At 37.6% G+C, this 12,722-nt stretch overlaps 1 protein-coding gene across 3 annotated transcripts in view; it reads left to right on the top strand.

Annotated features, from left to right (window-relative positions):
• CPED1 (cadherin like and PC-esterase domain containing 1) overlaps positions 1 to 12,722 on the top strand; it is a 284,575-nt gene that overhangs the window by 52,307 nt on the left and 219,546 nt on the right. For all 3 annotated transcript variants that reach the window (XM_084897015.1, XM_084897014.1, XM_084897016.1), the window contains one exon: positions 12,198 to 12,304. In XM_084897015.1, the coding sequence (XP_084753141.1) occupies positions 12,198 to 12,304 (107 nt within the window). The remainder of the gene's footprint in view (positions 1 to 12,197; positions 12,305 to 12,722) is intronic.

The raw sequence follows: 12,722 nt of genomic DNA, 5'->3' as shown, positions 1-12,722 counted from the left end.
CCTATTCTAGAAAACGCCCTTATAGTGCCAGTGAGACAAAACTGCAGAGCCCTGTCCTAGAAAATGTGTCTGAACCTGCTATTGATGAGGCCCTTTCTTTCCCACAGATTGGAAGCATGATCAGTGTCCACTGAGTTAACATAACCTTCTCCTGTGATAGGAAGGCCTTTCAAAGAAACATGAGAAGATAGTATTGAGTTGTGGGAGAGGTTATTTTATGTGTTTTCTAAATGACCCTTATATCATATCAATCTGTTCAGAAGCCTTAAATAACAGGCTGCATGACACATACAAGTCACATTTTGTTTCTTTTAAAACATAATATTTTTATTGATTTCAGAAAGGAAGGGAGAAGCCGAGAGAGATAGAAACATCAGTGATAGGAGAGAATCATTGGTTGGCTGCCTCCTGCGAGGCCCACACTGGAGATCAACCCCACAACCCAGGCATGTGTCCCAACTGGACATTGATCTGTGATCTCCTGGTTCATAGGTCAATGTTCAGCCACTGAGCCATGCTGGCTGGGCACATTTTGTTTCTTCAAAGTTCATCACTTAGATCTGGGACATATTTGCCACCAACCTATGTATTCATTAAACAAGTACTTCTATAAAGCTCGTCAAGTACTAGACACTGTTCTAAGCACCTCATAAGTATTAACTCATTTCATTCTCATATCATCCCTCTAATGTTGATATTATTATTATTGCTGGGGAGGAGGGTGTCTAAGTTTTATGCCCATAACTGCTTTTTGGAATGACCTTGAATAAGCTCTTTAGATTATCTATTGCTTGATTTGAAAATGGAAGATAAGACTGGCCCCACAAATATCTTACAGAAATATTATGATTGGGATAACTAAATCTCCAAAGATTATGAAAATAATGCATTATGAATAAGAGATGTGTAATCTCAAAATACTTTTGGCATTAAATAATAAGCCATGGAGAGAGTTGATTCTTTTTCCCATGTTAGTGAATTATATTTTCTTAAGACTTAATTCTCATCTGTGCTGAATTAGTGTGGAATTATTCTTGGAATAAATTTCAAATCAATGGCTGCCTCCTCCCTCTCAGATTTCTCAACGTCCCCGGTGCATTATTATACAATGTGAAACCACAGATGACTAGATTTTATTCACTGCATTTTAAAGAAGTCATGCAAAATGATTTTTAATAAAACAGGAGGAAAGAATCCTACTTAGTTAAATGAAGTGTCACAATGCTAATTAAAAACTCTTTGTGCCACTCACAGGAATTTGGTATTAGGACTGTCTGTCAAAGTCTCATGTCAAGTCCAAAGGAACCCAGTCTAAAGCATCAACCTCCTAGCAAGGGTTATGAAGATGACATTACAGCCAGGCATGCTATTTTATAATTGACACCAAACATTTCAGTTTCACTTAATGTTAAAAGCTCCTTGATGTGGGTGGGGGAAACAGCATTGCGAAGGTGGGTGAGACTTTCCTAGGACAGAAGTGCATATCAGCCCTTCTCAAGCTCCCAGGTGCATCCAGGTCACCTGGGGGTCGTGTTGTTGACAAATTCTAATTGGGTAAGGTCAAAGTTGGGGACTGAGGTTTTTCATTCCTAATGACCTTTTAGTTGATGAAGATGTTGCAGGTCCAGGAACCATTTCTGAGGAAGAAGGATGTGCATGTTAAACTGTAATAATATTAGATACAATGGAAGCAGGGTGAAGGGCAGAAAAGGAAGGGACCAATTTCGAATGTGGGCATCTAGGAAGGTGTCTCAAGTAGAATTTTGGCATGTAACAGTGATTTCTCCAGCAGAGTTTGGAGGGGAGGCATGTGCTGCATGCTGGAGGTACACAGGTCTGTAGAGCCTGGAGTCTCAGGGACCCACAAAAGGTCCCTTGTGGCTGAAGAGGAAGGAGGAGGCTGCTTTCAGGGAAATGAGAGCAGGAGAGTAGGTTGGGGTTGCTCTGAAAGGCTTTGGCTGCTTTGCTAAGGAGTTGATCTGTGTTTTTGGAAGATGACTCTGGCTGTAGGGAGGAGGATGAGTTAGAGGAGGACAAAGAATTAGAAGCAAGGAGACGAATTAGGAGTCCTTGAAGAGCTGGCAAGATCTTAGATTTAGAGAATGTAATAGGATTTGGAAAGGTCAGGAAATGTTTATAAGACATTCTCATTTAGGATGGATGGGAATTGGAAATCAGTGGGAAGTGGGATGAGAGACAAGTACAAATTAAAGAGGAGGTTGTTTGTAGCTTGAGAGAGTGGCCGCACCTTTGAGTGTAAGAAGAGCAGAAGGAGGGACAGGTTCTTTGGCAGGAGATAACAGGTTTAGATTTGTACTTGTTCAGCAGGGCACGTGTTCTAGCATGTAACTGGAAATAGCTCTCTGAAACATAAGAAAGGTCAAGAAAGGTACATTTTGGAGTCAATTGCAGAGAAGCAAGAGCTAAAGCCATGGCTCTAAATGAAATCACCCCAGGAGTTGAGTTTAGAGAGAAATAGCAACAAATGTAAAGAGAGTATAGAACATGGGGGTTGCATATATTAAGCGGATGGTGTCAAGCTCCAAATTTGATCTATTTTTCAGTTCTCTGGATTTTAAATACCACTGAAATTTTTATTCACAGAAGAATGCATTTTGCATAAAAAACAATTATTTTCCACTTTCTGCATGGTATCGCTGATGAGTTTTGTAATACAACATTCTTAGCATAAAATACTTGGGGAGACATATAATTAGTTTATGAGAATTTACCTCTAGCTACAGCCATATACTTAACAATCATCATATTCTTTCCTCTGTAGAATTTGTTTATTCTGATTTTTAAAAAAACTTTATTCGGATTTTTCTTAGTTTTTACTTAATGCACCTTTTCTGTTCCAAGATCCCATTCAGGATGCCACATTCCATCGAGTCATCATGCTTCCTTAGGCTCCCCTTGGCTGTGACCATTTCTCAGATTGTCGTTGTTTTTCATCCCCTTGGCCGTTTTGAGAACTGGTCAGGCATTTTGACGTCTCTCCGTTGGGATTTGCCTATAGTTCTTCTCATGATTGGACTGGGGTTGTGGTTTTGGGTAGTAAGACCACAACGGTTCTCATCACATAATACCAAGGGTACAATACTGTCCACACGACTTACTGCTGTTGATGATAACTTGACAGTGTTGGCCGGGTTTTTCTTTTACTTCCGCTTTCCATGTTGAAGTCTTTGGAAGGATGTCATTATGCACAGCCTACACCGAGGGAGTGAGCTGTACTCCACATCCTTGACGGAGGAGTAACTATTATGTCATTTGGAGTTTTTCTGCATGGAAGATTTGTCTCTTCATACCTTATTTATTTAACTTTTTGTTTATATCAATATGGTTTTATGACTTATTTTAATACTTTGGATTATAATCCAATAGTACTTATTTCGTTGCTCAAATTGTTTTTAGCTTTAGCTAAAATACCTCCATCATTGCTTTTGCTGGCTGGTTTGCTTGTTTCTCTTGAGCTCTTTCATTTTTTGCTGGTGCTGTGATGCTCCAGGCTCATCCTGAATATTTACTACTCCAGCCCTTGAATCAGCCAACTCTCCAAGGAACCTTGATTTCTTTTATTGAAGAAAAGTGTTAGAAACCAGTATGTGGGCACTAGATGTAGTCTGATTTTTTTAAGTTGCCGCAGCATCCATTTCTTTTAAGTGGTAAGGCTTCAGACATCAGATATTTTGTAAAATGCAGCAGTAAGTGTTTTTCCCCAGAAGGACAATAATATTGGAAGCCGTAAAAGTTTAAACACACATACACACGTATTCAATCTGTTACACTTCAACAGAAAGCAACAAAAGTAGCATAAAAGTCTGAAAAAGTCATTAAAAATCTATGGAAAGAACTTTAGCAAGCTCTGTAAATTAAATATGTCTTGAGTTGATTTCAGAGGAATAGACTGTTCTATTTTCTTTCATGCTCTTCTTAAAGGAAAATTTCTTCAGAGCAGGAACCTTTTAAACATTTGCAAGAGTTTAGCATAATATTGTTTTCTTGAACTTTTGCATAGATTGGGAGAATTTCAGAACCTCAAAACTCTTCACATAAACCACCTAATTGTCCTTTACAACCTCTCATAGGGCAGAAAGAGTGTAGACATTAGGACAGAAAAGCTTGATCCTTAATGTGGATTTAGAACATCAAGGGAGAGAATGGTTGAGGATTTCTTTGTGATAAAATGCAAAATTTTCATCAACAGCTCTTAAAGGAAAGAAGCCAGAGGCATAACAAGCAAAAACCATTCTTTGAGGGTAGGGAACCAGATTTAAATAGATTTTGTGCCATGTTGTAAAATTCACTGAACATCTCAAGGTTCTGTATATATGATTTCTCTTCAAGTGCATTCTAAAAATTGAAATGTTCAATACAATAACTATCTGTTGATAAGTGTGTACTATAATCAGTGTTAGATATAAGAATGCAAGTATTTTTTCATCCTTAAGAAAAAAGCCATAAGTAAAATAAGGTGTGGATCCTCTGTCAGATCCACCATATTAAGAATTCAGAAGGCCCTAGCTGGTTTGGCTCAATGGAGAGAGCATCTGCCTATGGACTGAAGGGTTCAGTTCCAGTCAAGGGCACATGCCCAGTTGTGGGTTCTATCCCCAGTAGAGGGTATTCAGGAGGCAGCCAAATAATGATTCTCTCTCATAGTTGATGTTTCTGTTTCTCTCTCACTCTCCCTTCCTCTCTGAAATCAATAAAAAGTATATTTTTTAAATCTTAAAAAAAGAGAGAGGGTATAGAGATGGTATTGTGGAATGTAAAATAGCCTTATGTTATATTATAAAGGGATATTATATATGATTTAAAATGTAAACATCTTCAGTATTTCACATTGAAAGGAAACAAATTTTAGGAAATCAGCCTAATTGTATACTTATGGAGTATAATAATCTAATACTGTGAATAAGTAAATGAGGCTTGGGTTTTGTAGCTATCCATCATAGACACTCATGGACAAATTTAATTTATGAGTCATACTTTATAAATGTTTTCTGCTTCAATCTAATATGTATGTTCACAGAAAAGTTTCCAACAAGTAAAGCACTTGGAATTGGCTGTTTGTTTTTATAATTATTTCAATGCAATGAATAGTTAACTTTAATTTTTTATACTTACTTCTTCATTCTTACTAAGAATCAAAATATATCTTTATGTCCTTTATTAAAAAAATTTTTTTCTCAGTATCTTTCAATTTTAGTTTTAATAAAAGCATTTCAATATACTGGCTTTTGATTGCTAATTGTTGACCTGTTACTCACATTTACTAATGCATTTAATAAATATGTAGCAAGTATATCTTATATTCCAGACCCTGTTGTAGGTTTGAGAACACAGAAATGAACAAAACAGACAGCCCTGCCCTCATAGAGCTCACATTCATATGGGGAGAGACAGACAAGACACAAATAGACAAATATATAATCTGTCAGATGATGATAAGAGCTATGAAGACAAATAAAGCAGAAATAGACATAATATTCAGAGATTTTTATGTAGTGTGCCAGAAAATTGCAGTTGCCATTCCTTGGGAATAAATAGCATTTATCCGAATGCTGCGGTCTGAGAATTCCCTGCTCTCTGCTGTTCTCTGGGTTGAATTACTGATAGGCAGACCTTATCAATGAGGGGGTCACTTGGGAGCCAGGAAATGGTTGTTTATTTTACATGGCAGCCTGCCTGTGACAGACTGGAAATATCCTAAAGGAAGCCTCACTCCTTAGGGCATATGCTTGATTAAAACTAAGAACAAAGACCTTTAAAAATTGTTCTTCCTTTTAACACTAAGACGTGCGCTGGTTTCTGAGCAACCTTAGAGAAGGATAAACGCAATAATCAGTGCTAGTTCATATTGGAAAGACTACATCTGGGCCCCGACAACGCCTGAACTTGTCTGTAGCGACCTCATTGCTTCCAGAGCTGGCGTGTGGCGTGATAGCGAGTGGTGCTCTGGGCCATTTGGTTTCACTGTTTATGGAGACACGCCTGTAAGTGTTTCTCATGTTTTTGTAATTTTGAGATGGAGAAGGGAACATCCACATCCTGTTTTCCTAGAACAATGTCCCATGACCTCTCTATTCAAAGGCTTGACTCAGTCTGGAGGGCTAGTCCTGCTCTGGTTTCTTTGGGAAATAAAATCATTTTATTTTATTTATTTATTTTTAAAGAAATCATTTTAACCATCAAAGAATATAAACAACTTTTAAAGATCTCTTTTCAAAAGTAAGCAAAGGCCAAATTAATATTTACAGATTCTGAGTACACGTGCAATTGGATTCCTATTCTTTTACACATGAAATTTCTACTTCAATTCCCAGTGGTATTGCTAATAATATCTTGGGGTGTGCTGCTGCTGGGTGAGGGTCTAGGAATACTTGAATTATCCCTGTTGTAGACATTTTTTCCTCCAAGTTCCCAAAGGAAAATAGATGTAATGAACAGTAGTTGGAAAAATACCAAAGCTAAATAATTCCTCTTTGTCTCAGTTTCTTCTCTTATAAAGTATATCTATAACTATCTATATAAAAGCTTAATATATAAAGTGTCTTTTTAGGAGTTCAACTGGGAGACTGGGAGTTTAATCGCTCGCTATGATGTGCACTGACCACCAGGGGGTGGTGAGGAATGAAGGAAGGCCCCAGCTGGCAGCCGAAGAAGGATCAACCCTGATCGCTGGCCAGCCCTAGGGACCCTACCCACGCATGGATTTTGTTCACAGGGCCTCTAGTGTGTAATACAATAATTGTTTCTATCCCACAAAGTTATGTTATTGGGAGTTCTGCATAAGTGAACATATAAGGCCCCAAAAGCTAAGTTTCTCTGTTGCGTCTTTTTTTTTTTTCCTTCTTTTTTTTAAGGGGTAATGATTTAATGGTCTCAAACATGGCCTCTAGAGCTAGACATCATGCATTAAAATTCTCTTCCCACCACTAACTAGTTGGCTAACCTTGGACCACTTATTTAACCTTTCTGGCCCACTTTACCTGTTTTCCCTCAAATCCAAATCTGCCTTCTCAGCGCTTACACTCTGATATCAGTCTTCTGGGGGCAGAAGAAACACACCGAGCAAGATTAACACCAAGCATGCTTGTCCCAATGCCTCGAAAGAGCCTGTCCTCGAAAGGCAATTTATAACTGTGGCAGCAGCCCTGAGACAGGCCGAATGTGGAAAGAGTCCAAAGAGGGAGTGTAAGTGAGAAAAGAATGAGAGCCAACCAACCTTGAAGTGGGACCTGAGCCACATTAGCAATCCAACCAGAGAAGAGACATAAATGAGAAACAAGATCAAGGGCAACGCTTGCCTTTTCCCGGCTCCTGAGAAAAAGAACAACTCTAAGAAGTCACCCTTCAGTCCCCTCTAGCTGTAAGCCAGCCAATAAAATGTCTTCAGAGCTGAAGTGACCTTATTCAACCTTGCGGGAGACTGTGGCCAAATCTGGAAATCAAAGGGTGTAGTCACATATGCTTTTAGGACCAACTTACCAAATATCAACTTGCCTAAAGTCAGCTCATCAAAATCAATGTACACAATGATCAGTGTAATTCATTAAAAGCTGAAACATGGATCATCAACTTGCTGAATGAGCAATTGAATGGACACTGACTGACCAGTATTTTACAGCAGGTTTAGCACTGTTTTCTGCTTCTAGAGGTGGAGCTCACACAGCGTTAGAGCAGGCAGGGCCATTATGGTCAACCAGAGAATGTGTGGGACGTTGTACTTAGCTCCAGCTACTGGCTGCCATGCAGGCATGGACCGGGGTGCTGCCCAATTTTCACATGAAGGCTGAACTGGATTTTGATGTGACATTTGCATTTTGTCAAATACTTAAAACTGTACAACACAACAAAACAAACACTGTTCAGGCCACATGCACCCCACATGTGGGCTTGACTCTTCCTGTGTGCCTGCAGTCTCGCAGTGAAATACTGGGCATGTGCGTACACAGTCTCATGCTTTCAACTATGTGAGCATGACCCAAAGCTCACAATGTACAGTAATTTATAATTTTGCTGAGGCACAAACTGTATCCCAAATGCTCCATGGTTGACTTCTGAGTGTGATTTACTAAGCTAGGGAATGTGCTTCGTTTTCTGCCCTGTTTCTACAAAGTCAGTGTGACTTTTTTTTTTTTTTTAAGTCAACTTTGAATGCAGAATAACACTCATGCAATAAATAAGCTTCTACTCTCAAAAAGGGCTGTGGGAGTCAGCAGAGGTAGTTTGTTTCTAATGTTGGAGAAAGAACTGAAGAGAAAGTGAAAGAGGTCTATTAAATATTTAATTGGAAAATAGTTTGAGGTAGAATTTAATGAGTGCAGCAATGGGAATTTTGAATGGAAACAATCAGTATTTTTCAGGTCATGGTAATAAGAATTGGGTAAGAAGTATAAAGAAATGACTTGAAAATTTCAGTTCTACTTTATTCATTTTACAGTAAAATTTATATGTGATGGAATATTTTTTAAATATTCATTTAAAACTTTAAATATTAATTAAATATTTTTGAGAGCTGATGGGTAACTCTTAGGAGTCTCAAAAACTATGCGATGCTGAATAAGTTATTCTAAATTCTTTTTAATGTTTAGATCCTTCAAATAGATCGCTGAAGGCAGTTACTGCTCTCTCTTCTTTTTCTTTCTGCTAGTTACTTTCATATTTCTACTACAATGTTCTGTTCATAGGAGGTTCTTGATAAATTGAATGCGTTGAATTATTTAAAGGTGTCTTCCATTTTTAAACATTTATGGCTTAATATTTTTTTTCCTATCAAATTGAGAAATTGTGCGTGTGCCTTGGGTAGTGAAAGGCGAATGTAAAAAATGTACTCTGTTTTTAACACCCAAACAATAGAGTCCATAATTTGAAATTCTTTCTTTGCATATTCATATCTTCTTAAAATATTTAGTTGAGTATATTAAGACATTTCTTCTAAGTTTATAATGTTTCTTGGGCTAGAAATAATTTTGAATGACATAGTCTTTATGTTTTTCCTTTTGAACACATCAAGGATTTTGGTTGAAAATGCCAGATGGCCTGGCCAGTGTGGTTCAGTGGTTGAGTGGCAATCTATGAACCAGGAGGTCACAGTTCAATTCCAGGTCTGAGCTCATGTCTGGGTCTTGGGCTTGATCCCAGTAGAGGGTGTTCAGGAGGCAGCCGATCAATGATTCTCTCTCATTATTGAGTAGAGGCCCAGTGCATGACATTCGTGCACTGGGGGTGAGGGAAGTCCCTCAGCCCGGTCTGCACCCTCTCACAGGGCATGTCTGCCTGCCATTGAGGCGGGAGAGGATCCTGCCACCACCACCAGCAGTGAGCCAGGCTTCTGGCTGATTGGTTCTCCCTTTGTGGGAGTGCACTGACTACCAGAGGGCAGCTCCTGCATTGAGCATCTGCTCCCTGGTGGCCAGTGGGCATCATAGTGACCAGTTGTTCCACTGTTTGGTTGATTTACATGTTAACCTTTTATTATATAGGATGCATCTATCTCTCTCCCTCTCCCTTCCTCTCTGAAATCAATAAAGAATTTTTAAATGCCAGATTTAAAGTATTGGAATCATTGGTTATTTGGATTGGGCTAATGGGATATGTTTGTAGTTTCTTTAAAATGAGGGTGAGTGGAACAGGGTAGACCCTTCAAACCTAAGGCCTGATAGCAATTACATGTAGAGATTTCTCTCTCCTTCCCAAATCGCAGCACCATTTCTCCTTGTCCTTTGAACTGTTGGGTATCTTTCAGTGTCTTGGGTTACAACAAGCAAGTAGAGAATTTCTAGGACAAGAGCTCATATGTTAACTTGAGCTCAATTTCCTGGATCAACTTTTATTAGAAAGGTTTCTCTTCCAGCAACGGAACAATTACAGAGGAACCACTAGCCCAGACAGCACAGAGCTTCTCAACTTGTAAAAGACTTGGTTAGTGAAGAGTGGAATTTCATTCCTAATTATCACAGTTCCTTATTAATTTTTACTTTTTCTCCTATAAAGCCCTTCTTTGAAAGTATTATGCTCTCAAGTGAGATATTTTTCTGGGAATTAAAAAAAAAATGTTTTTATTTATTTTTTAAAATATTTTTTTATAGAGAGAAGAAGAGAGAGAGAGAGAAACATCAACTGGCTGCCTCCCGAACCCACTCCAATTGGGGGTCAGGCCTGCAACCTGGACATGTGCCCTGACCAGAAATTGAACTGGCAACCTTTCAGTGCCCACGACAATACTCAACCAATTAAATCACACTGGCCAGGGCCTTCCGGGAAATTATTAAAAGATAAGATTTGGAGACATTGTTTCTCTTCTTTTTAGAGACCACTAATGCCTACTGTGGGAAATGACTTGTGAGGTCTGGCATAGTGACTCCAAGGAACATTATGTCACGAGTGGTCAACAAAAGATCAGGTGTACAGAAACTGCTTAATTTTTTAAACTGGATTTCCATCCAAAATAAGGGGAGTTTTCCAAATAATATCAATTATTTTATACATAACCTTTTCTAGTTATTTTTTGTTTACCCATTTGATTACCCTTTCTGAACAAATGTGTTTACTACCCTACCACGGGCTACTTATTTATTCATTAATTGGACAAAATTTTTAAAAAATTTATATTATTAAAAAAATATATTTTATTTCTTTTTTACAGAGAGGAAGGAAGAGGGATAGAAAGTTAGAAACACCAATGAGAGAGAAACATCCATTAGCTGCCTCCTGCATACCTCCTAGTGGGAATGTGCCCGCAACTAAGGTACATGCCTTGACCGAAATTGAACCTGGGACCTTTCAGTCCACAGGCCGACACTCTATCTACTGAGCCAAACCAGTTAGGGCATGACAAATATTTTTAAAGCACCAATTTTATGTAAGGCATATTGATAAAAGTTTATATAAGTAAATCAAATAGAATAAGTGAAATATATGCAAATGTTAATTTTTTTATATATATATTTTATTGATTTTTTACAGAGAGGAAGGGAGAGAGATAGAGAGCTAGAAATATTGATGGGAGAGAAACATCGACCAGCTGCCTCCTGCACACCCCTCACCAGGGAAGTGCCCACAACCAATGTACATGCCCAGAACCGGAATCGAACCTGGGACCTTTCAGTCCACAGTCCGCAGACCAACACTCTACCACTGAGCCAAACTGGTTTCGGCATTTTTTTTTTTTTTTTTTTTTTTTTTTTTTTGCAAATGTTAACTTTTAAATGTTTAAACATTATGTGAGCATGTACTCATCTGAGATTATTTTGATAAGTTACTAGGATTTATTGGCAAAGAACTTTGTCCTTGGTGAAATAAATGAAATATCATTTGCTTTGGTCCATGTCTTACTCTGTATTTTGATCTAACTCTGTGCTGTCTACAAATTTCTTTTGGTCAAAACCTGCATCTTAAATTTTTCATTTAATTTTATTTTCTGCCTACTATAATATTTTCTCTGTAAGAAATCTTATGAAAGTATATTTGATGTTTAAGACCTATGAAAAGCAATGGTGTTGCCAAAGTCCAAAAATAAATATCTAGTGTTTTAACTTATCATAATTTCCTCCCAATTTCCAAATAAGACTTTATAAATTTTTTATATTTCAATTTTAGGTTTTTTTTTCAGAAAAATTTAAAATATATATATATTTTATTGATTTTTTACAGAGAGGAAGGGAAAAGGATAGAGAGTTAGAAACATCAATGAGAGAGAGACATCTATCAGCTGCCTCCCGCACACTCACCACTGGGGATGTGCCCGCAACCAAGGCACATGCCCTTGACTGGAATTGAATCCAGGACCTTTTAGTCCACAGGCCCACGCTCTATCCACTGAGCCAAACTGGCTTCAGCCCAGAAATTTTTTGATATTGCTTTAGATAATTGAATTTTCCTAGAGAACAATGCTAAATATAAAAATGTTAGTTCTGCTAAATTAGAAAAGTTGAACTTCAAATATTGATTTTTAAATATAATCAGAATCTATTTATATTTTTTAAATTTTAATAAAATTAAAATTATAAAATTTTATTATAAAATTATAAAATTTAATAAAATTTTATAATTTTATATTATATTTAAATATAATCAGTTGTTGCCTGTGTTATAGGACCAAAATAATTACATTAGTTAATCTGAAGAAGTAAATGCTGCCTTTAAAAAATCTGATAATTCTTTTTCCCTATGCTTTTTGCTACTAGGTGACTTGGGCTCTTGGGACCTGCTCATTTGCCTGTCTTCTAGGAAAGCTGGTGGAAATCCCTGCATATCCAAGGAAGATGTGTGCCACTTAAGTTTACATCAAAAGGTAATTTTTTTCCACACATGCACAAATTGTATTAATCCTATAGATATTACCACCAGCATCTCTTATTCAATAATGTTCAAAAAAATTTCACCATTAGATCTATTACATGTTTGGAAAAAGTTCCAATGGTCATGCCTTATACACGTTACCATAAAATGTTCACCATTTTTGTTTGATAGAATCCCCCTCAACCCCAGCGGCTACCAATAAGGACCCATTTTACCTAGCGGGACCCAAAACTTGATTAAGAAGTCTGTAGCCTCTGGATTGTTGCTTACCCTGGCCACATGTTCACCCAAAGTAGTCAAGTCTTTATTCTCTACATCACTGTTTTAACTTTTTCCAAGTTAAAGTGGTATTCTGAATTTTAATAAAACTAGAGGCCCAGTGCATGAAATTCATGCATGGGGGGGGGGGG

Source organism: Pipistrellus hanaki (assembly GCF_964339955.1).
Source record: "Pipistrellus hanaki genome assembly, chromosome: 10".
In the NCBI taxonomy this organism is placed as follows: domain Eukaryota; kingdom Metazoa; phylum Chordata; class Mammalia; order Chiroptera; family Vespertilionidae; genus Pipistrellus; species Pipistrellus hanaki.
Note: the sequence above shows the minus strand (reverse complement) of the source record. Positions and strands in the feature narration are given on the sequence as shown.